We start from the raw sequence: 20,475 nt of genomic DNA on the forward strand, positions 1-20,475 counted from the left end.
TAAGCTATAGTTGATGTTATGGATTTTGCTGTCAAAACCGCGAGTCTGTTGCACGGTTCGACGCCTCCTGGTTCGACACTAGCGAAATTCTACATACTGTTCTTCAATCTCTCACCTTCCTCATATGCCCCCACCAGCCTTGAGAGCAGATGCTGCCATCGACTTGTTCTCTGCGCAACTGTCTTCCGCCCCAAAATCCCTCAGACCAGGACCAATGGAATGCTCTCCTCAAAGCTCCTCTTCGATTTGTTGCCTGACCAACAGCCGGTTGCGACGACGAACAAAGACGTCGTCATCACTGTCATCATCATCATCATCGTCCACAACCTATTGGCCTTTCAATCCCACATCTGCCTCCATTGTCAGGGTGTCTCCGCTGTTCTGGTCCGCCTGCTCCTCTCCTTCTTCCATTTTCTCCTGTTCCATCCTTCCAGCAGAGCAAGGTTCATGCGCAGGGGCCCATGCACCCTGACGTCCCGAGTCCTTGATCTCGTCACACTTGCTGGAAAGCGGCTCCGTCTTCAAGGGGACCCCGAAGTCGCCGAGGCCAGCAACGCTGCGGGCCTGATGTGGCCACTAGGGAAAGTGCCATTTTCAGCAGTATGGACAAGACCTCTGCGCAGGCCGTCTGGGTGTCTCATGCCGCTCGGTCCACGTCCATAGAGTGTTGAATGTGCCGCCCAACGCTGGTTAACTGCTGGTGCGTTGCTTCGGCCGGCCATTCAGCCGATATCTAGTCGTCATCCTCTGCATCAGGCCCCGCTATATCACCCGAGTCCTGTCCAGATGCTTTTTGGCCGGCTCCACCATGATGTTCCCCACCTTGCTGTTGCGAAGAATTGAGTTCGGCGAGCATGCGCTTGATTTTAGCATGATCACGTCGTCGAGGGCTGACAAGCTCTGGCTTCAGACGCGCGTAGAATTCGCCGGCACGATCGTATTGTTTGCGCTGACGCAGCCAATCTGGCAGAGGTGAATTATTTGTTGCAGCCTGTAGAAGGCCCCGCCGCAGACCCTCGTTGAATCTCTGTCTGTTGAGCAATGTCTCTGCTGAGGGGTCCGCAGTATTCCGGACATCCTTGCGCCTCGTGATTTGTCTGCGAGGGCCCTTCTTTGCTGCGGCATTCCGACCAGAGTGCTCGACGTCAGGGCTACGATGGCTCTCCTCAACAGTGTCCTTTTCAGAAGTAATTTCAGTACCGTCAGGCGACAGCGTCCCCCTCACGCCCTTCTCTCCGCCGCGTTTGCCTTGCAAGGAAATGCCGTTCACGGCGCGTTTGGACCGGGCACGCTTCGTGGTGAAGTCCTACTCCCCCAAGTCGCGGTACCTAGCCGGCCTCTGCCTCTTGCGCTGTGACCGGTCTATAGGGCTACTACCCTCCGCGGTGCCTCCGCGTATGAAATCATCTCCTTGGTCAAAGTCCCCCATCTCATCATCTGAGTCTTGGATTTCTCTCCTGGTGCGCCTTCTCGCACTGGGGCTATGTTGGCTGCCGCCTGATCGGGGGATATGGACCTTGAACTCGGCCTCGGATTCATCCCCATCGAGGTGTTTTCGCCGCTTGCCACGTCCGGTACGGCTGCTAGGCGTGCCGAGAATTGCATGGGTCGGCATGGTAGGTGCGGCCTCGATAATAGAGGCGGCGGTGCCATTACTAGATGATTCGTCTGTTCCGTCCAAGGCAAATGCTGCGGTTGTCGTAATGGAATCGACTTTTGTTGTGGCTCGCCGACCACCGCGACTCCCACCTCGCTGAACCCCACGAGAGGCCCTGGCTCTAACGCGTCCACCTCTAGTGACGCGAGCAGGCGGCGGATCATCAGAATCCAAGCCATGCGAGGTGAGCCTCTTTCGCTTGCGGCCGCCCCGCACTCCCAAGACAGTCCCAGCCCTCCTGGGCTTGTATGACCGTCCCGGCCGGAAGTCCCCATCGTCTTCGTTGTCTGGGTCGTCTATGACGACGGGCTCGACTGATGAAACCTCATCTTCCTCCTCCAGAGTGGCTCTAGGCGCCTTCTTGGTTCCGGTGGTAGTAATCTTTAGACTGCCTCGCCCTCTGCCCCGACCGCCGCGGCCGCGGCCGCCACGTCCTCTAACAGTTCCGCCACGTTTCGGTTGGTTCTCTTCATCTTTAGAGTCGAGAAGTTTCTTGGTTAGGTTGGGGAAGTTCTCTCCGTAGTTGAAGAAAAGCTCCTCGCCCGCCTTGATGTCCCGCTGGGCCTTGAACTTGATGCGATAATCTCCATTCACGAACAAGATCTGCGGCACAATGTTGACCAGTTTCTTTCCTACCTTGTCGTACTCAGACGCGTGGTTGATGTAACGGCTCAGATTGCCATATATGGCGGCGTCGACCCAGATACCTTCGTAGTCCAGGAGCGTGAACAAGTAGCTGCTGTGTTTAGAGTCGTCGAAAACGTCGCCGCGTCGTGCTTCTCGACGGACACCCTCGTCGTGCGAGATCAACTCCCCTAGGTATTCAATAACGAACTCATCCTGGGCGATGTCTTCTGCTGTGAAGAGTCCATACCCGCAGCCTTCGATTTGAGACTCGCCAAGCAAGACAGTCTTGGAGACGCCACGCTGTAGAGCCACATTTTGGCAGCCATATGAGTGCAGATCGTTGTCGTGGGCGTTCTTGGGGTCTGCCCGATCGAAAGCGCCACAGCCTTGACATAGGACTGGGTCACATTCCCTGTTGAGCTGAACGCAGATGCAAGGCTTCCCTTCTTTCTTCGATTGCAGGCAAGTCTTGCCCTCGGCTTTACACGCACAGCCTGTAAACTTGTATGCGCAATTCTCCGCCGTGCAGCGGCAGAAGCGCTCACACAGAAGTTTTGCATCAACACATGGGCAACCCTTGCCACACGGTCCACTGTGGGTGCAAGGATCCTTAACCTCACGGCGAGTGAACTCGTGCGCATTCAGGTGATCTTGCCAATCCTGTTTCAGTTCTTTCCGGTGGCGATCGTACCAGGGCAACGGCTTGACCTTTGGTGGATCAGGATCAGGACTCGCGAGCTCGTACAGTGATTCGTACTTGTCCAACCCAAGCTGGAGCTGTTTCCGGTACACGTCCCAACACGGGCGTCCCAGTAAGGTTGACACGAGACAAGGCAGATTCGTACAAAGGCTCGGGCTCGCAGCTGAGGCAGCGTAGAGACCCCGGAGGAGTGCGACTTCCTCGTCGGTCCAGGGTTCCACTTCAGCGTTGACGTTGCCAGATCGATAATCCTGCCAACAGAGATTCCGACACCGAGTGGGTGATCTGCCTGCAGAACTCTGAGGGTCCCGCAGGTGCTTGGCCATGTTCTGTCTCATCAAGCCACCGAATCTTCCTATCAGGTCGACACCAAGGGATCGTCGCTGATTGTCACGGTCATACTCGCCATGCTCGCACGAGTGGGAGTAGCAGTATAAACAGCCCAAGATAGTGTAGGTAAGCAAGTTGCTTTCGACCATTTCCAAGAGGCGCTCTGCCACCTTTGATTTGGCCTCTGGCTTTTCGTCCTTGACTAGCTTTTTGTTCTCGACGACTGCCTCCACAGTCTCGTCATGGGCGAGCACATCTTTCAGCGTGAGCTCGGTGTGCTTCCATAAGTGGTTGAAAGCCTCCGTGAACATCTTTGCCGTCTTAGTGGCCCGTGGAGAGCTGACCTCATCGAGCTTGTTGATAATGGTGTTCTTTTGTTGCGGTGTCATCTTGTCGTTGTGTTCAGGTTGTGTAGCCATGTAGCGGACGAGGGAGGATTTGCTGCAATTGTCCAAGCCGAGTTTTGCAGTCCAGCGATCGATGTAGAGGGAGATCTCGGCGGCGATTTCTTCCTTAAGTCGCTTCCTCATCTTGTCGCCCCTATTGAGAGACGTCACGTTGAATCCGGACTGGGCGTCCATAGCCTCAAGTTCCTTGATCCACCTCGAATAGCGCTCCTCCTCGTTGTCTTTCATGTCACGCAGGTGGGGGATGAATTTTAGCATGGTGTTCGGGGTCAGGATATTCCTCGAGATCTCCACATGGTGGAACTTGTACTCTGGGACTCGTGGTTTGTCAGATTTGATGCAGACGACCTCGTAAGCCATTTTCTTCCTTCCAGAATTGGCGCGGGCCGTATCTTTTGAGCCATGTATCTTGAGATGAACTTTCATAGTGCCCTCTTGTGACGTCTCATATGGCATCGCAGACAGCTTGAGGTCAGCCAGATGCGCAGTCGAGCTCACATGTTGTCGTCCCGGTGGGTTCTGTGCGGCGGCAGTACGCAAGTCATAGTTGACAAGCTTGGAATGATTCCAGTCAAGCTCGTTTGACAGATCGAAAAGCGCGTGTTCGATCTTGTCTACATTCCAATCATCCTTGGTAGGAGTCTGGAAGGGTGGGCTGGCTCCAGCTATTATATGGGACGCAGTATCTCTGCTTGGCTGCGGCGTGGTGCTGGGATGAGCCAGCCGAATAGCTGGGCTTGGAGAGAGATGGATTGGTGTGGCCTTGCTAACTCTATGGCCCCTTGCAGAAGAGGTTTCCGGCTTTGCGGGCTTGGTTGGGGTGGTGTCCAAATGGGTCCTGGAGCGGGATGCTGACGGTTCGCTCGAGCGTGAAGATGGCCTTGGAACGCCATGGCCACGAGATGATGACGGTTCATGCAGTTGGAAACGGCTTTCTGAGAACCTGACGGGTGGTGAGGCGTTGGTGTTGGTCCCTACGCGCTGTGTCCGTCCATGGATGGGTGCCATGTCTGCATCACTTTCACATGTAAGATCGATTAGATCCATTGTAGCTCCTCCAGCCAGATTCAATCAGCACTTGGAGAAATGCTTGGGGATGACCATGGCCATCCAGGTCGCAGCAGAGAATTTGACCGGCTCGCCCGGGGTCGAGTAGTCCCAAGATGGTGGACCACAATGACGGACTTCGGGGTTCTGCAGTATATCGACAGCCTGTCAAGCCCAGCGAGCGAGGCTTCTCAGTCAAGAATTGTTGTCTGACTACTGTGGTGGGACAGGGACGGCCAGAGTCTAGCCCAGGATTTGCTGGTAAACAATATCCGAGGTTGGTGGAGTGAGAACGGAGACGATCCGGTCTCGACAGGCGCGTGTGAAAGTCAAGTCAGCGGGAAGCCTTCAAATTCGGCACCTGCCTGCTATGCAAAGCGGCAGGGGGAATCCTCTGGCACGATGCACAACTCAGAGGTTGATAGCTTGGTACCCGTAAGTGAAATGCGACTGGTGGAGAAGGCAGAAAATCTGAGGGCGGCCCGTATGGCAAACGCGTCGCTGGCCTGGCCTGGCCCGGCCCAGTAACAGAACAGAATTGGAAGAGGCTAAAGCTGCCACAATAGAAGCCTCACTTTCTTGGATTGGGGGAATGGTTTAGAAGCATGAGAGACCAAGTTGGTCTTATGTTGAGATGGGCTTGGAGGGTGTAGCCTTTTCCCACAGTCAAGTCGCGTAAGACGCAGGCAGGCGCAGGTGCAGGTGCAGGTAAAGATTAGAGGTGCAGGTAGAGGTAGATGATTGACGTTGCCTGTACGGAGTACGCGTGCCCCTGCAACCAGCCGAAAGGTTCTGTCTGGAACGAGCTACTACCGGGTAGCACTGTAGCGGGGCTGCAGGTGCGCTCACCTGCAGGTACACTGGTGGTACATTTCCACAAGGGTTTGATGGGCCAAATTTTGAGAACCCTACATCGTACGAAGTACCCAGCATTATCCCGCTCTTCACTCCAAACTCCCCCATCTCCTGATGTTCATAGAATCATGATTCGATCAAGTACATACTTCTCCCTGGTCGGTGGAAAGTTTTGGTCTAGAGTGAGAAAGGACGTGCTTTCTCTGCTCCATGCCTTCTTATGACTGACTGTTGCACAGTTGATGTCGATGCCTTGGTGTCGGATCGTGGTGTCCTGTTGACATGTAAACAACATGGATTTGAATAACAACAGGCCTGTGTCTCTGAATTCCCAGCTCAGATCATCCTACAACAAGCTTTTATTAATGAGGAGCAAAACACATGTCGAGTCGTTGTACAACGTGGACTGCAGCTGGACTTGGGGGGCGCTTGGGTCAAACAAACCCTTTGACCACACATTGGCTTGTGCCCTGTGGGCATTGCAATCATCATCGGCCACCCCCCCCCCCAGCACTTTGGCATCAGCGGCTGGTTGAATGAAACATTCCCGTGGTCTCCAGTTTGCCAAAAGGTGCATGGACTGAACAGACTGAGCAGACCACCAGAACCACCCAGGTTGGCCCATCCCAAACAGGCAATGTGTGCACGGTTTCGAACTCTCAGTGCCACGCTGCGAGCGGGGCGTTTCCCAAAAGGGAGCTAAGACCATCCCTTAGCATCCTCTGGCAGACTAGCATCCCTTAGCACTGCTTCTCAGTCCGGTTATGACGTCGGCCGTCTCTTCCGGGCTCTCAGTGGCCCTTCAGCTTTGCCATTGTCCGCCAACGAATTACCATCTCAGCCTCGACCTCTCCCGACTGATCTTCGCCTCCCCGTCTCCTTCACCTCCACTATTTACTCCCGAGCCTCCCCAGCTTTTCCCGCGCCCCCCTGCTTTGCTACCACCGAAACTGTATCTTTCTCCGGACGGCCCACGTGGACTTGGTTTGTTGTGACGCCAATCATCAACACCCATACCCACACAAGTCTGTCAACAACAACTTCTTCCCTTCCTGGTATCAGCGGAGAGGCCCATCATGCATCGCACCTATTCTATGCGCCAGACGAGGGCGCCGACTGCCTCTCAGATCCAGGTAAGTCCCACCCCTATTGCACCATCAGCAACTGTAGCCTGATCGCCGTGTCACCAGAATCCTCCACCGCCAGCCTCGAGCACCAAGTCAGGCCGTCTCTTCGGCCGTGGCGGCTTTGGTGCGTACCTTTCCCCAGCAGTGTGGTATCGTGATGGCGCAAAACGGAAGAGAGTCGCGATTGACCCGCAGAGTAGGACATGCCCTCCGAGGAAAGACCGCGGGCGCTTTCGGCCCAGACCTAGCTAAGAAGCTGTCACAGCTCGTTAAGATGGAGAAGAATGTCATGCGCAGCCTGGAGACCGTCGCAAAAGAACGCATGGAAGTTGCTGTACGTCTCCGGCCACCCTGACGGATACTCCTGCCGCTTCTAACTCGGGTCACAGCAACAACTCTCCATCTGGGGCGAGGCTTGCGACGAGGACGTTTCCGACGTCACGGATAAGCTAGGCGTCCTAATATACGAGATCGGCGAGCTTGAGGACCAGTACGTCGACCGTTACGACCAGTATCGCGTGACCATCAAGAGCATTCGGAACATCGAGGCCTCGGTGCAGCCGAGCCGCGACCGCAAGCAAAAGATCACCGATCAGATCGCGCAGCTGAAGTACAAGGAGCCCAACTCCCCCAAGATTGTCGTCCTGGAGCAAGAACTCGTCCGCGCTGAGGCAGAGTCTCTGGTCGCGGAGGCGCAGCTGTCCAATATCACGCGGGAGAAGATCAAGGCGGCCTACACCTACCAATTTGACGCTCTGCGGGAGCACTGCGAAAAAGTGGCCATCATTGCTGGGTACGGCAAGCATCTCCTGGAGCTAATCGACGACACGCCCGTGACGCCTGGGGAGACGCGTGCCGCTTACGATGGATACGAGGCCAGCAAAGCCATCATTCAGGACTGCGAGGATGCCCTGACCAACTGGGTTACACAGAAGGCTGCTGTCTCCTCCAAATTGTCCACTAGAGCCCGTACACTGTCAACCCGCCGCCGCAACAACATCAAGGCCAGGTCCGAAGGCCATGATCTATCAAACCAAGATGTCCCGCTTAATGACCGGGACTCTTGGGTACCAGCAGGACAGCACAAGGGTGAATATGACGATGAAGAGGAGGACGATGAGGAGGAGGACGACCTGCTAGAGAGCGATAATGGTCTGAACGGGGAGCACCGTGGCCGCACCCAGGAGGCCGTTGCAGCTTAATCTAGCCGGCAGAAGCCGGCCAGGGCCCAATCTACAGTGTAATGTTTACAATGACGCGACTTCTTAATTGCCAAGGCTTGAGGGGTTGGGGCTCAGATAACTCATGGTCTTGGACTTGGGATATACACGAACGAAGGCGCTGGAAAATTCAGGATCGCAGGTGGTAATTTTGCGGCAGGAGAAAGGGGGGGCCGGGGGCGTGATTGGGTTCACTTCATGATTGCTTCGGTATCAATTTTTGGCGTATATGCAATTCCAGTTCAATTCTTCAGCCTAATGAGCAAATAGAGCGTTCCTGGTGGCTGAGCATTGAATTCAGAGCCACGAGCGTCAGAAGAGACTGCCCCTTGCTCATCAAACCACTCCACGCCAACAACATTCATCTGCGCCGGTCACGAGCTTGAAGATAGGAAGTGGTTTTGGACTGGCCCTTACGACGCCAACCACACACCCCCCCCCCCCAAAAAAAAAACACATCAAGTCCAACCCGACCAACGCTCATGGCGAATTGACCCAAAAAGAGGCGCATCCTGTACCGCAGCCTAGGCCGACCGATTTGTTCGTAAGCTTGTTCTTCCCCTGGGGAAAGAGAACATGAACAGGGACACAGATAAAGCGGTTAACAGGTATGTTGCGCGGGCACTTCATCGCTTCCCGCTAGCCTTTGAGCCTGTGGCTGCAGAGGCTCGTGCTGTCAAGATCCGTGATGTCCTTTGTAATGGATAGACGCATAAACTCAGACGTGACGAAGTCAGGTTGGGGTCCGCAAATTTGCTGGTTCAAAGCGCCTTCTTGGGGTGCTCCAGGGTGGGGTGACTGAGGCAGATCGTCTAGATAGTGTGTGCAACTGGGCGTAATGTCGTGATTATAAACTCCTCCACTGCGTCGATAGTCAGCCACAAGGAAAATGGATGCACCCACGTCCTCAAGGCGTAGGTTTGATGCTTAAGACCTTAGCTAAGGTTTCTAACTTCGACAGCCGGCTGGCAGATGCTGCTGGCACGGATGCGTAGTAGAAAAGCAGGAATACCCCCATTCCTGGAATAATCATGGGTGGGTGGGTTTGGCTACCCATGCTCCTGACGCTTTACACAGAACTCAGCATTGGTTGCCGTCGTTTCCTGTCGCCTGGGGTCAGACATGTTGTCACCCCCTCTTCACCTGGCTAGCGAAGTCTTCCTTCTCGATGCGCGTGATATGCTCCCCAGGAACAACGACAAGCCCGAGATAGCGGTGGGTCAGCTCCATCTTGATAGTCGTGGCGTCCGCGCTGGAAGCAGCTGCTGCTTTGGCTCGCTGTTCGGGCGAGGGCTGGCGATACTCGTAGGTATGTGCGAGAACTATATTCCGGTCCTACGACGAGTCAGCCGCATGTCACCGCCAGACGCCAGAAGGACTGGCATAGTGAAGAGGTGTAGCTTACTGGGTCGGTACACTTGAATTCTCCCCAGAACATGCGCTCGTCTGTTGTGTGAATGCGAAGCTGCTTGTTGAGCAGAGACTCGAGGAAGCCTCGTGCTTCATCCTTGTCCATCGTTTCAGCCGAGGCCGACATCGTCCAATGTCTGGTTCGGCCCTTGAAGAAGCTGTGACGAGAACGAGCGGCGGTGAATCGTATTTTGCGACCCTGGATTTACGAGCCCGTCGAGATCGGTCCTCGGCAGCCAGGTGGAGCCTTCGCGGTCGAGGATGAAGGGCTGCAGTTCGGAGTCGACCGATGGAGCTCCGTTTCGCTCCCGTCCCGTGACGGGGCGGGTGCTTCGCGAGTGATGACGGCATTTGAGTGGGGCGATAAGCCGCTTATCACCCAGAACGCGCGCCCAGAATGCGCCTCTCGGACCCTTGGAATCAAGTCCAACCATCTTGGGAGGAGTCAGACCGAGCGATCCTTTATTCACTCCTCTCCATGTTATTGACAAGCAGCTCTACTTCCGGTGATGGTTTGATATACAGCTACCATGGGACTGACGAGGTTGCGAAGGACCCCTCAGGTAGACACACCATACCCATCTCCCGAAGGTCACCTTCAACTCCTCGCACCCCACTCGATCCCTTGAGGCCTGGAACACCGACACAATGGGAGTCAACGGGCTTTGGACAGTCGTACAGCCTTGCGCTCGGCCGACCAATCTTGCAACACTGAACCGCAAGCGTCTCGCCGTAGATGCTTCCATCTGGATTTACCAGTTCCTCAAAGCAGTGCGCGACAAAGAGGGAAATGCCCTTCGCAACAGCCATGTAGTAGGTTTCTTCCGGAGAATATGCAAGTTGTTGTGGTTCGGCATCAAACCCATCTTCGTGTTTGACGGTGGCGCCCCTGCCCTGAAGCGCGCCACCCTACAAGGCCGCCGCAGGCGCAGGGAGGGCAGACGTGAAGATGCCGTGCGCACCGCAGGGAAGTTGCTGGCTGTACAGATGCAGAGGATCGCCCAGGAGGAGGATGAGAAGCGTAAGGAGAGAGAGCGACAAAGGGATGCTAGCCAGGAGGATGGTGCGGTCCCGACGGAGGAGCTGCCCGACATGAGCAATATCGTCTACGCCGATGAGGCGTTCAAACCTGAAGAGGAGCGCAAAAAGGAGAGGAAATTCTTTCGACAGGATCAGTACCACCTACCGGAATTGGGGACCAGCATCGAGAAGATGGGCAAGCCGGAGGATCCTCGAATCATGAGCGTCGAGGAGCTGGAGGACTATGCGAGACAATTCCACAACGGTGAAGATGTCAATCTGTACGACTTCAGCAAGATCGATTTTGACGGCGACTTTTTCAAGAGCTTGCCACCCGCAGATCGGTACAACATCCTTAACGCAGCACGGCTGCGGAGCCGGCTCAGGATGGGACTAAGCAAAGAGCAGTTAGGAACCATGTTTCCTAATCGCATGGACTTCTCGAGGTTTCAGGTCGAGCGCGTCCAAGAGCGCAATCGTCTTACGCAGAGGCTAATGTTCGAGATGAACATGGGGGGCGACCTGACAGTCACCGGCGGCGGACGAGTTGCCGGAGACAAAAATCGAGAATACATCCTGGTAAGGAACGAAAACGCTGATGGTGGATGGGCTCTGGGTGTTGTTAGCACCGAGAAAGACTTGGGCGAAGCTCACAAGCCGATCGATGTCGACAAATTGCACTTCAAGTTCGAGGCAAAAGACGAGGGTGATGATGCAGACGAAGAGGAGGACGAGGACTTTGAAGACGTGCCTATAGAAGGCCTGAACCGTCTACCGAAGATTAGAGGCCACAGAGTGCGATTTCAGGACGGCTTGGATCAGAATTCAGAGTCTCTCTTCGGGGACGATAACGAAGCCAGCAATGACTTGTTCGTGGCCCAAGACAACGAGGAGGAATTCGCGGCAGACGAGGAGGAAGACGTAGCACGAGCGATTGAGATGTCCCTTCGAAATCAGCATGGTGCTGGCAAGGAGCCTGAGGCAGTCCGGGGTGACGAACATCTCGAAGACGTGCAAGTCCCGGAGTGGAAGCAGAAGGCCGTGGATGGACCACAACCTATCGCATCCACAGCCGGCAGCATGGTTGCCCATATCATCAACAACCGAGCCAATGCATCCGTACCAAAAAGAAGACAAAGCGTCGACAGCGACAGTGAAGAAGACCTGCAAGCAGCATTAAGGGCTGCAAGGAAGAGAAAGTCCGCAGTGAAGCCGAAGGCGACTGAGCCGATACGTCCAAATGTGAAGAATCCATTCGACGGGCCTCTCCCTTTTGAGAAATTGAATTGGAGGAGCTCGATATTCGAGAAAAAGCCTCCGCCGAAATCCAACCCAGATCAGAGCCTACAAGACATCTTTGAGTCCGAAGGTGGCTTCCAAATCGAAGTCCCTGACCCGATGTCGGTTGGAGATGCTCAACTGGCAAGTTTGGAAGATGCAGGTCATCTCAAGGACAAGAGCCTTGAGGGAGGGTTCGAGAAAGGAGCTGGCGCGGACAAAGCACCGCAGCCTCTGCCTCCGTGGATGATCAATGACGAGTCAGACATTCGGGAGAAAATGCAGAAGCAGCGACAAATCGAGACAGTGGTCAATGATGAGGATCAGCGGCTAGCTGAGGAAGAAGAGCGTCTCCGCCTCAAGCGACAGAATGAAATCGTCGAAATTGAATCATCCGACGACGATGACGGCTTTGAGATTGTCGATGCGCCGCCACTCAGGCCTGCCCCCCTCAAGACTCAGGGCATGAATGAGGCATCATCCACAGGTAGCGGTTTTACAGTCACACTACCGTCACTTGACAAGGACACTTCTGAAGATGTACCGACAGCAGCCCCAGCGGCAGACTCAGGAGACACAGTCAGTCAAAATGGCGAGGGTGGTGTAGATCAGTCCCGGACAGCCCGTTCTCCGTCATCTGAGATGGATTTTGAGAATGTCGAGTTACCGCAACAACGCCATACAGTAAGCTCACCCCCGATACAGGAGCAAGACAGTGGCGAAGCCGAAGATATAGTGTTTGAAGACGTTGGGATGTCGGAAGAGCAGTCGGAAGTTGCTGGTCTGTCCACACCGACCGGAAAGGCTGCCGAAAGCGAAGAAATCAGCTTCCAGGATGCCGCGCCTTCAACACCACCAGTAGCTCAGCAGGAGATGGTCGAAGGCCTTGCGCCAGTAGCCGACCCACCCGTAGCGGATGACGATGGCATCTTCTCTGACGGCGACTACGAGGAATTCAGTGACCCCGAGGAAGAGCAGCTCTTGGCGCAGATGGCTGAGGAGGCTGAAGAGCATGCTCGGTTCGCAAGCCAGCTGAACAACAAACCGGCCTACCAGAACCAAGAAGACTACGAGCGGGAGCTGCGAGCACTACGAAACCAACAAAAGAAAGACAGGCGCGACGCCGACGAGGTCACGCAAATCATGGTGACGGAATGCCAAGCCCTGCTGCGCTTGTTTGGCATACCATACATAACAGCACCAATGGAAGCAGAGGCTCAATGCGCCGAGCTGGTACATCTCGGGCTCGTCGATGGTATTGTCACCGACGATTCTGACATTTTCCTGTTTGGCGGTACGAGAGTCTACAAAAACATGTTCAACAGCAACAAGTTTGTCGAGTGCTACCTGTCTGGCGACCTCGAGAAAGAGCTGTCGCTCTCCCGCGACCAGCTCATCTCAATAGCGCAACTGCTGGGGTCCGACTACACCGAAGGCCTTTCGGGGATCGGGCCAGTCACGGCTGTGGAGATCCTGTCCGAATTCCCGGGCCGGGATGGTCTCGCCGAGTTCAAGGAATGGTGGAGCGAAGTGCAGCAGGATGCCAACCGCCCAAAGGAAGCCGACGCGCACTCTTCTTTCCGGAAGAAATTTCGCAAGAGCCAGGCCACCAAGCTCTTCCTGCCGCCGAGCTTCCCCAGCCCGGCTGTCTACGACGCCTACCTGCACCCGGATGTCGATAAGAACCCAGAACAGTTCCAGTGGGGTGCGCCAGACCTGGAAGGGCTGCGGCGGTTCCTGATGGCGACAATCGGGTGGAGCCCGGAGCGGACGGACGAGGTGCTCGTGCCGGTCATCAGAGATGTGAACCGCAGGGACATGGAGGGCACGCAGAGCAACATCACCAGGTATTTCGAGGGGAGTGTGGGCGTGGGCGCGAAGGAGGCGTTTGCGCCCAGGCAAAGGCAAGCTGGGAGCAAGAGAATGGCGGCTGCAGTGGGCCGGCTGCGAGCCAATGTCAGTGGTGCCGTCAGTGGTGCCGTCAGTGGTGCCGGCGCTATGGCGGCAGAGCCAGACAAATCTGGTGACGGCACGCCAGTGGAAGGGCCGAAAAGGACAGCTCAGGGGAGCAGCGCAGGGAAAACACGAAAGCGTAAGGCTCGGGCGGCAGCTGTTGTCGAGAGCGACGGAGACGGCCAAGACGATGACGCCGGCGATGAGGACTTTGTTGATGAGGACATGCCAGGGACCGCCAGGAAGACTGGCTCCCAAAATACAGGTCGGGGAAAGGCGAAAGGAAAAAAGGCCAAGAAGTAGGCCCTAGGACTAGAGAAAGAAATGTCTGTATATGGGAGCAGGTTAGATGGGGCTGAATACTGTAGTTGATCTGTTGTACACAGCAGGTATGTTGGGCCAAAAGGGTACGTACCCGTCGTGCTGCTTACGTAGCCACCAGACCCACCGTAGCTCCGAATTGGGGGCGTCTGATTCGCCAGGACCAGCAGCCCGTTCTGTTCCGAGCTCCATTGGAATTTTCGCAGCACGAGCACGCACCTCGCCCCGGCCCTGCTCCCAAGTCTGCAGCAGGGTGGCCGGTAATCCAAAAGCTGCGCTCTCAACCTCCATCGCCACGGCCTCAATCCGACTCGCCTCCAGCCAGTCAACCACACGACGAAACACTCCTTTCGATCACCACCACCAGGGGGCCCGCCTCTCTGTCTCGCCAATTGACCTCTCCTCGGAGCTCACAACCACAGCCGGTCCACAGCAGACCCGAGAGGCAACTCCCGTCCGCCACAATGTCGTCCGCCGTCGTCGCCCGCCCTCTCCTGAGGCAGAACCTCCGCTTCGCCGCCCGCCGCTTCCAGACCACCGATGCCGCCTCTGCACAGGCAAAGAAGGCCGCCGACGCCGCCAAGGACACCGCCCAGAACGTCCAGTCCAAGGCCGCCCAGGGCCTGTCGCGCGTCACCTCCGCCGCCGGGCCCGCCCTCGCCGGCGCCGCCAGTGCCGCCAAGGGCGCCGCCAACGCCCTCAGCAAGGTCGGCGGCCGCACGGGGAGATTCGTCGGCTTCGTCGAGCGTACGTCATTCCTCCCACCTGGCGGGTAGCAAAGGGGCTGGATGACCCCGGGCAACCATGTCACTGCCTAGGGACCGGATGCCCGCCGTATGAGAATTCGCGCTAACTCTTGTTTGCTTCTGCGTGTTTTTAGGCCAGGTCCCCTTCGTCGTCTATTACAGCAGAGTTGGCCTCGAGCTGAGCAAGCTGGTCTTCCAGGGCCAGAAGATGCAGCCACCGTGAGTTCCCGGCGACTTGGTTGCTCCATCCCCCCGTGGCCGAGCCGGCCTTGGACGGTTTCGCTTTCTTGTTTGCCCTGAAGGGCAACGCGTGATGCACTGCTGCTAACCACGGCCTACGATGTAGTTCCCTGACCACCGTCCAGAGCTACTTCAACCGCGCGTTGAACGCTGTCAAGAACCCCCAGACCCTGCTGCGGTCCGCCTCCAGCAGCGCCGCCAGCGCCCCATCTCCGGCCTCGGCCGTCCAGCAGGTCCGGAACCTCTCCAGGGCTCAGATTGTCGGGGGCGGCGTGCTGCTCGCCGAGGTGCTGGGATTCTTCACCGTTGGCGAGATGATCGGCCGCTGGAAGCTGGTTGGATACCACGGCGAGTCCGGCCACGGCCACCACTAAATTGTTCTTGTGCAATGCGTGAAGTGAGCGTGGTGTGGCGAGGCCCGTTACCCGTCGCCAGGAGCTACAGGGGTGCGGGTGTAGGTGCGGGAGTCCCGGCACTTCTCGGTGATAGCCTGCAGTAATCGACGTGTGGCAGGACAAGGCACGACAGCTTGGAACACCTCGTTGCGTGTGCCTGCGTCTCTGTGTACTTCTGTGTGCGTGTGTAAAGTTGGAATGGCCCTCTGGGTGGGTGGTATCAAACGGGGGCGGAACACTGGTTGACCTGACCAGCTATAGAGAATCAGGAAATAGACGGCGGTTCGGATGACCAGGTTGAAGGAGATTTGCCTTGGCACACCTCCGGACCACTCACCTTTCCAGCGATGTTCGCAAGCTCGGCCCGTTCTGACAAGTTTCCTGATGCGACGCAATGGGGCACGATGAGTGGTCAATGGCATTTGACCTGTGCCGTCTCTGGCATAAACTCGCGAAGTGGGGTGAGAAGGGGAAAGTGTGCAAGTGTATCTACTTTTCCCTTCCTGTATATCTTTCTTGTGTCAAGAGAAGGGGAAATACATCTCTGTTTGTATCATGTACCACCAGTGTCACATCCGGCCGCAGCGTGACAACGTAAGCCTGGAGGCCCTGTGCTACGGTTCTCCCCTCTCAAGCATGTCCACCAGGACCGTGAGAAGGCAGCACGTGAGGAGACCGGCTGCTGCAGTGCGTGGACGTCACATCGTCCACGGTCTATGCCTGTCCATATCACCGCCCCTCTGCTCCCAGAAGGGTTCCAGAGTGGCCACTCCATGATCCTCAAAAGCTGGGAGACAACTGCTGATTTTGCTCTCTTATCGTCCGAACCAATGTCTACCTATCTTCTAGCCTATCCACCGTTGTACCAGTCTTCTTGAAAATACCAAGGACACAAGTGTATCGGCGGATGGACTGACGGAAGAAACAGAACGGCAAGTCGACGGTGGTTTGGCAACCACTCAATACTAATCCTATACAGATGATACAGCACACCAGTCAAGCCCCTCCGATGTATCTGGTGCACCGAATGCAGTAACTCTGGGTGAAAAACTGGGAGGCTGCAAGAGGAAGTGGTGACATCGACATCTCCCGCACAGCCAGCCAACATGCCGCCTTCGCTGTAACTTGCCGTATCTAGCCCCGATAGGCAAGACATACTCATCCTCCTGCCCGGCCGCCGAAGCAGGGATAGCCGAGCCATGATATCCGAACGCTTCGGTAGGTTGGAACTGAGGCAGTACACACGGCCCCTGGGTTGAACGCACTCGAGACGTGCTGTGGGGTGCATGGCATGGCCGCAGCAGGGAGGTGGAGGCAAAAATGCATACGGGATAGGCAACCAGACAGGTAAAGAAGGGATGGCAGGCAGGGACGTGGCGAGGACCCCATTTCTGGCGGGACAGTGCCAAAAGACCGTATTGTAGGACAGACAAAGCCATCTGGCTGGTTCAGCACTCTCTTGGGTGGAGATGGAGTGGCCAGGCTGCAGGCGGCCTGGAGTATGTTGGTTCTCAACACGGGAAGGGGTTGGCCATTAGCAGTCTCACCGGACTCACATATGGGGTCACATTTCGACGTCGCTTAGGTGCCGTGCGTCCTGGGCGATGTGCTGGCAGAACATCGTCGTCGAACTTTAGAAGTGCGGGTGGAGAGCAGCCGGGAAGGGTGGACGCCGGCGAACTCCTGTGTGCAAGGTGTAAGCGCGCAGGATGTCACAGAGAACGCATTTGAATTCTCCCGATGTTACTATTCTCAGCCGGATATCGTGGGACCCGGCCTGGGGCTGACTATGCAGCAGGTTTAATACGTGGACTTGTCCGGATGGCGCTCTCATGCGGTTGGTCGTGCGCCGTAACGTCGTCCGCAAACTGCATGCGCGTGTGTTCGTATGTCGACCATGCGACACTGAGATCCTTCCCTGATCAAGCGTGTGCATGTGTGCCTACCTGCTGCGTCTGCGTCTGCGTCTACGTCTGCTTCTGCTTCTGCTTCTGCTTCTGCGCGAGTGTGAGCGTGAGCACATGCTGCTTGGCCTATGCGTGGTGAGGAGCAGACTTATCCTCATGGAACTTCATATTGCTAGTCTAGTAAGACAGGCTTCGCCATCACCAACGTTACCACTCTAATGTGGAGAGAAAGCATAGGCATAGATCGACGAGCCATGGCCGCACGCTGTGAGCAAGCATGCCTTCAGAGTCCCGAGACCACTGCATGGCTGTGGAGCTCGTCGTGACAGGTGGTTTATCCATGCTGGGAAGGGAAAGATTGGTTGACTATCCAGAGTGACGCGTGTACGGAAAGGATTGGAGTGCCGATTTAGCCTTTTGTCACTCATCGTTACCTAGGGTATAGATGTCAAATCGCAACAGGCTGAGCACCTGTGGGATCGAAAATCTGAGGTCCACGCTTGCTCATTCATGGCGACTCCTTCCTCAGTTGAGGCACGAGTATGTTTCGAACCATGACCTTGGTGGTTGGGCCAGTGACTGAGTGGGATAACGGCATATCCGGGAAGACCTCAGCTCGCAGCCGGATCACCATCAAAAACGGTGCGAGGCGTATGTATTCGTGCAGCTTCACGCGTGTCTCCAGGTCTGTCACAGTCGGAACACCTGGTCAACTCCGGCCGTGCTCATCTACATTTTTTTCTGATGAATACCGAGCGCACGTTCCCCAGACCTCAGATAGCAGGACAATCGTAGAAACAGTCTGCACCTCTCCTAAAGGTACAAACGCTGTCCTAGTATTAGCATATGGGCGTGTGATGAGACGTCGGAGACGCGAGGAGGACGGCGGTACCAAGACAGTCCTGTGGGTAATGGGGTCTCTGTCACGGTGCGAGGCCAGATAAGAGACCCATGGGCAAGGATTCGATGGGATAATGCCGTGGTGTATTATTTGAGAAGTAGAGCCAACAGACTCGAATGTTGGAGCCTGAAGAGTGACCCAAGACGCGACCAGAGCTTCAGTTGCAAGGACCGGCTGGAGATAACAACAAGAGCAAAATAAGAACCACCTGACCATCAAAAAGGCTGGGCCCTAACCTCCTACCCTTTCTGACACCATTATTGCCCACCTCATGCATGCTGAAAGCACCAACAGCAGAACTGCCCCTGCCCGATTTATCGGAATAAACAGACACCCGATGCTTGTCCCAATGATCCGCCCTGCGCGTTCGCATTGAGTACCACCAAGTAGAAGGAGGTGGCCTGGACGCCGTAGAAAGAGGCAAGAGTGACATCAATGACTTGAGTTCTGGCAAAAGCACAGGCGAAGAGAGCAAGAGGGCTCGGCGCTGTGCTGGACTCAAATCATTGGCTTTCCAGTGAGGGAGCTTGCTGTCATCGAAAGCTGTTTCTGACGGTGCTGCGCGCCCAAATGAGATGCTGCGGTGGGACACAGAATTTGGGTATGGAGATTGCCGGTGGGGTTTACTGATGTCCAAAGCCCACGAGACCTGTACAAAAGGGTTGCCGCGCACTGGTCTTGTAAACAAATAGAACCGCGCGTCAAATCATTGGTAAACGTTTGTTTGATTCTTCCGGCCCACCCCACCACACCTGTAGCCTCACAAGTGTGGTGGCTGGAGCTGGCCGCGGCCGTGGCCGCGGCCACGGTGGCCCTGCATTGGCTCTTGAACCCATGTGAGAAACCATCCGCAGCAACATGCTAGCATGTGCTGTTTCTCCATCCGAGAGGTTGATTGGGGGAAACAACGAGACCGATTTCTGTTTGAGGCTCTCTGAAAGCACGAAAACATTGCTTGCTCCATAAAATTAAAACAGCGTCTGGAACAAGCACTTCATCGCGGGTCATGATGTGAAGGCCTTCTCGCCGTCCAGATATACCTGGTTGGAGGTTAGGTATGGGGATTAGAAATTCCTTGGTGGCCGGAAGTGCCGGCTTCTGACATGACTTACAGCTTGCAGTATGCGCGGTTGTTGCGCTCAGCGATCTCATTCAGGACGTCTCTCTCGAGGAGCGAAATATCCTCGGGTCTCCAGTTCTTGGCCCTGAATAAAGGAGCCATGCTGAGGCCCATGAAGCTCTTCTGCAGGCTTAGATTGAACCATCTGCCAACATCCATCTCGTATGGATCGAGTGAGCCTCCGTTGACAGGCAAGTGAATAACCTCTTGTTTTATGTCAACAAATCCTGTGTCCGTGAGCAGCTGCTGGGTCCTGTTGGGGTCGACCCTCAGAGGGCGCTTCATCTGGTCCATTGCACCGTGCAGCTCCTCGGCCCAGAGCCTGAGATGATGCGAGACGGGCCCGTCATCGTTGCAAGGATACCAGTCGACCTCAACCTGTTCTAGCCAGCCACTGCCAGGGATTAGATGGCTGTATCCCGTCAGTGAGTAACCTAGGCCTCTGGAAGAAGAGTTGCCCACCTGAAAATCTCGCCATAGATTCGTGGCCACGACTCAGAGTGTATGCTCCCAGCAAGCATGCGTGCGTGAATCAGATGGTAGTCCTTCTCGATGGAGGATGGCCATGGCTCCTCGATATCCATGGCTTTGAAGTCGTTGTTTGAGTAGATTTGTGAGGCCTGCATCTCTGTCGACAAGTCGACACCACGGACGAGTGAATTTCCGAAGAATTTCCTGGCCATATCGAGAGCCCACATGCCTGTCCCACACCCGAGATCGAGTATTTTCAGATTGGGTATACTGTCCAGGATGATCCGAGGGCTGTATAGGCGGTAGTTCCGGGTGACCAGAATGCACTTGTGCATGGCATCCAGCCGGTCCAACTCGGTCTCGTCGATTGGGAAGAGGTACTGACCGCGATGCCATAACTGGTAGTCGCGCCCATTTTCTTTGTATGCGCCCTTCCCAGGCATGACATGGCCTGGCGCATCCTGAGGCCGGCCATTCGTGTATCCATTAGTCGCCATGTCGACCACGGACAGGCGCTATACGCCCCCCCGGACCAGCAGGCGCGGAGCGGGGCGTGGCGAGCGTGATGTTCCTGAGACGCCGTTAGCGAAGGGCCTCGGCAAGGCTGGAAGCGTCCTCACGCAGCTGCGAGGCCGGGAGAGCGGAGGTAGCAGCGGCCCAGTGTCATCAGTGCTTGTGGGTGAGAAGGGCGGGTGAAGAGACACGGTGACCTATGATTGGGGAAGTGGGAAGTTGAGGTGGGC

The 20,475-nt window shown here is 55.8% G+C and overlaps 6 protein-coding genes across 6 annotated transcripts; 3 read left to right on the forward strand and 3 right to left on the reverse strand.

Moving 5' to 3' along the window:
• Window positions 1-228: 228 nt before the first annotated feature.
• On the reverse strand, window positions 229-4,147 carry KVR01_006555 (uncharacterized protein; the record flags this gene model as incomplete). Its single annotated transcript, XM_044787544.1, has 8 exons — window positions 229-327; window positions 391-564; window positions 656-733; window positions 764-1,306; window positions 1,874-2,670; window positions 2,830-3,061; window positions 3,218-3,339; window positions 3,379-4,147. 8 exons carry the CDS (start codon window positions 4,145-4,147, stop codon window positions 229-231), a joined length of 2,814 nt encoding a protein of 937 aa, XP_044643986.1.
• A 2,007-nt stretch (window positions 4,148-6,154) lies between these two features.
• On the forward strand, window positions 6,155-7,952 carry KVR01_006852 (uncharacterized protein; the record flags this gene model as incomplete). Its single annotated transcript, XM_044781449.1, has 4 exons — window positions 6,155-6,756; window positions 6,814-6,946; window positions 7,016-7,084; window positions 7,140-7,952. Exons 2-4 carry the CDS (start codon window positions 6,908-6,910, stop codon window positions 7,950-7,952), a joined length of 921 nt encoding a protein of 306 aa, XP_044644283.1. The 5' UTR covers window positions 6,155-6,756; window positions 6,814-6,907.
• Window positions 7,953-9,098: 1,146 nt separating this feature from the next.
• Window positions 9,099-9,507, reverse strand: KVR01_006891 (uncharacterized protein; the record flags this gene model as incomplete). The annotated part of the gene is made up of 2 exons (XM_044791247.1): window positions 9,099-9,305; window positions 9,376-9,507. 2 exons carry the CDS (start codon window positions 9,505-9,507, stop codon window positions 9,099-9,101), a joined length of 339 nt encoding a protein of 112 aa, XP_044644322.1.
• A 317-nt stretch (window positions 9,508-9,824) lies between these two features.
• On the forward strand, window positions 9,825-13,934 carry KVR01_006625 (ssDNA endodeoxyribonuclease RAD2; the record flags this gene model as incomplete). The annotated part of the gene is made up of 1 exon (XM_044782891.1): window positions 9,825-13,934. Exon 1 carries the CDS (start codon window positions 10,029-10,031, stop codon window positions 13,932-13,934), a length of 3,906 nt encoding a protein of 1,301 aa, XP_044644056.1. The 5' UTR covers window positions 9,825-10,028.
• A 482-nt stretch (window positions 13,935-14,416) lies between these two features.
• KVR01_006597 (F1F0 ATP synthase subunit g) lies at window positions 14,417-15,312 on the forward strand (the record flags this gene model as incomplete). The annotated part of the gene is made up of 3 exons (XM_044786073.1): window positions 14,417-14,699; window positions 14,833-14,917; window positions 15,045-15,312. 3 exons carry the CDS (start codon window positions 14,417-14,419, stop codon window positions 15,310-15,312), a joined length of 636 nt encoding a protein of 211 aa, XP_044644028.1.
• A 3,823-nt stretch (window positions 15,313-19,135) lies between these two features.
• Window positions 19,136-20,229, reverse strand: KVR01_006847 (uncharacterized protein; the record flags this gene model as incomplete). The annotated part of the gene is made up of 3 exons (XM_044789626.1): window positions 19,136-19,181; window positions 19,254-19,673; window positions 19,724-20,229. 3 exons carry the CDS (start codon window positions 20,227-20,229, stop codon window positions 19,136-19,138), a joined length of 972 nt encoding a protein of 323 aa, XP_044644278.1.
• Between the last annotated feature and the right edge of the window lie 246 nt (window positions 20,230-20,475).

Source organism: Diaporthe batatas (genome assembly GCF_019321695.1).
Source record: "Diaporthe batatas strain CRI 302-4 chromosome Unknown Contig00007, whole genome shotgun sequence".
Lineage (NCBI taxonomy): Eukaryota > Fungi > Ascomycota > Sordariomycetes > Diaporthales > Diaporthaceae > Diaporthe > Diaporthe batatas.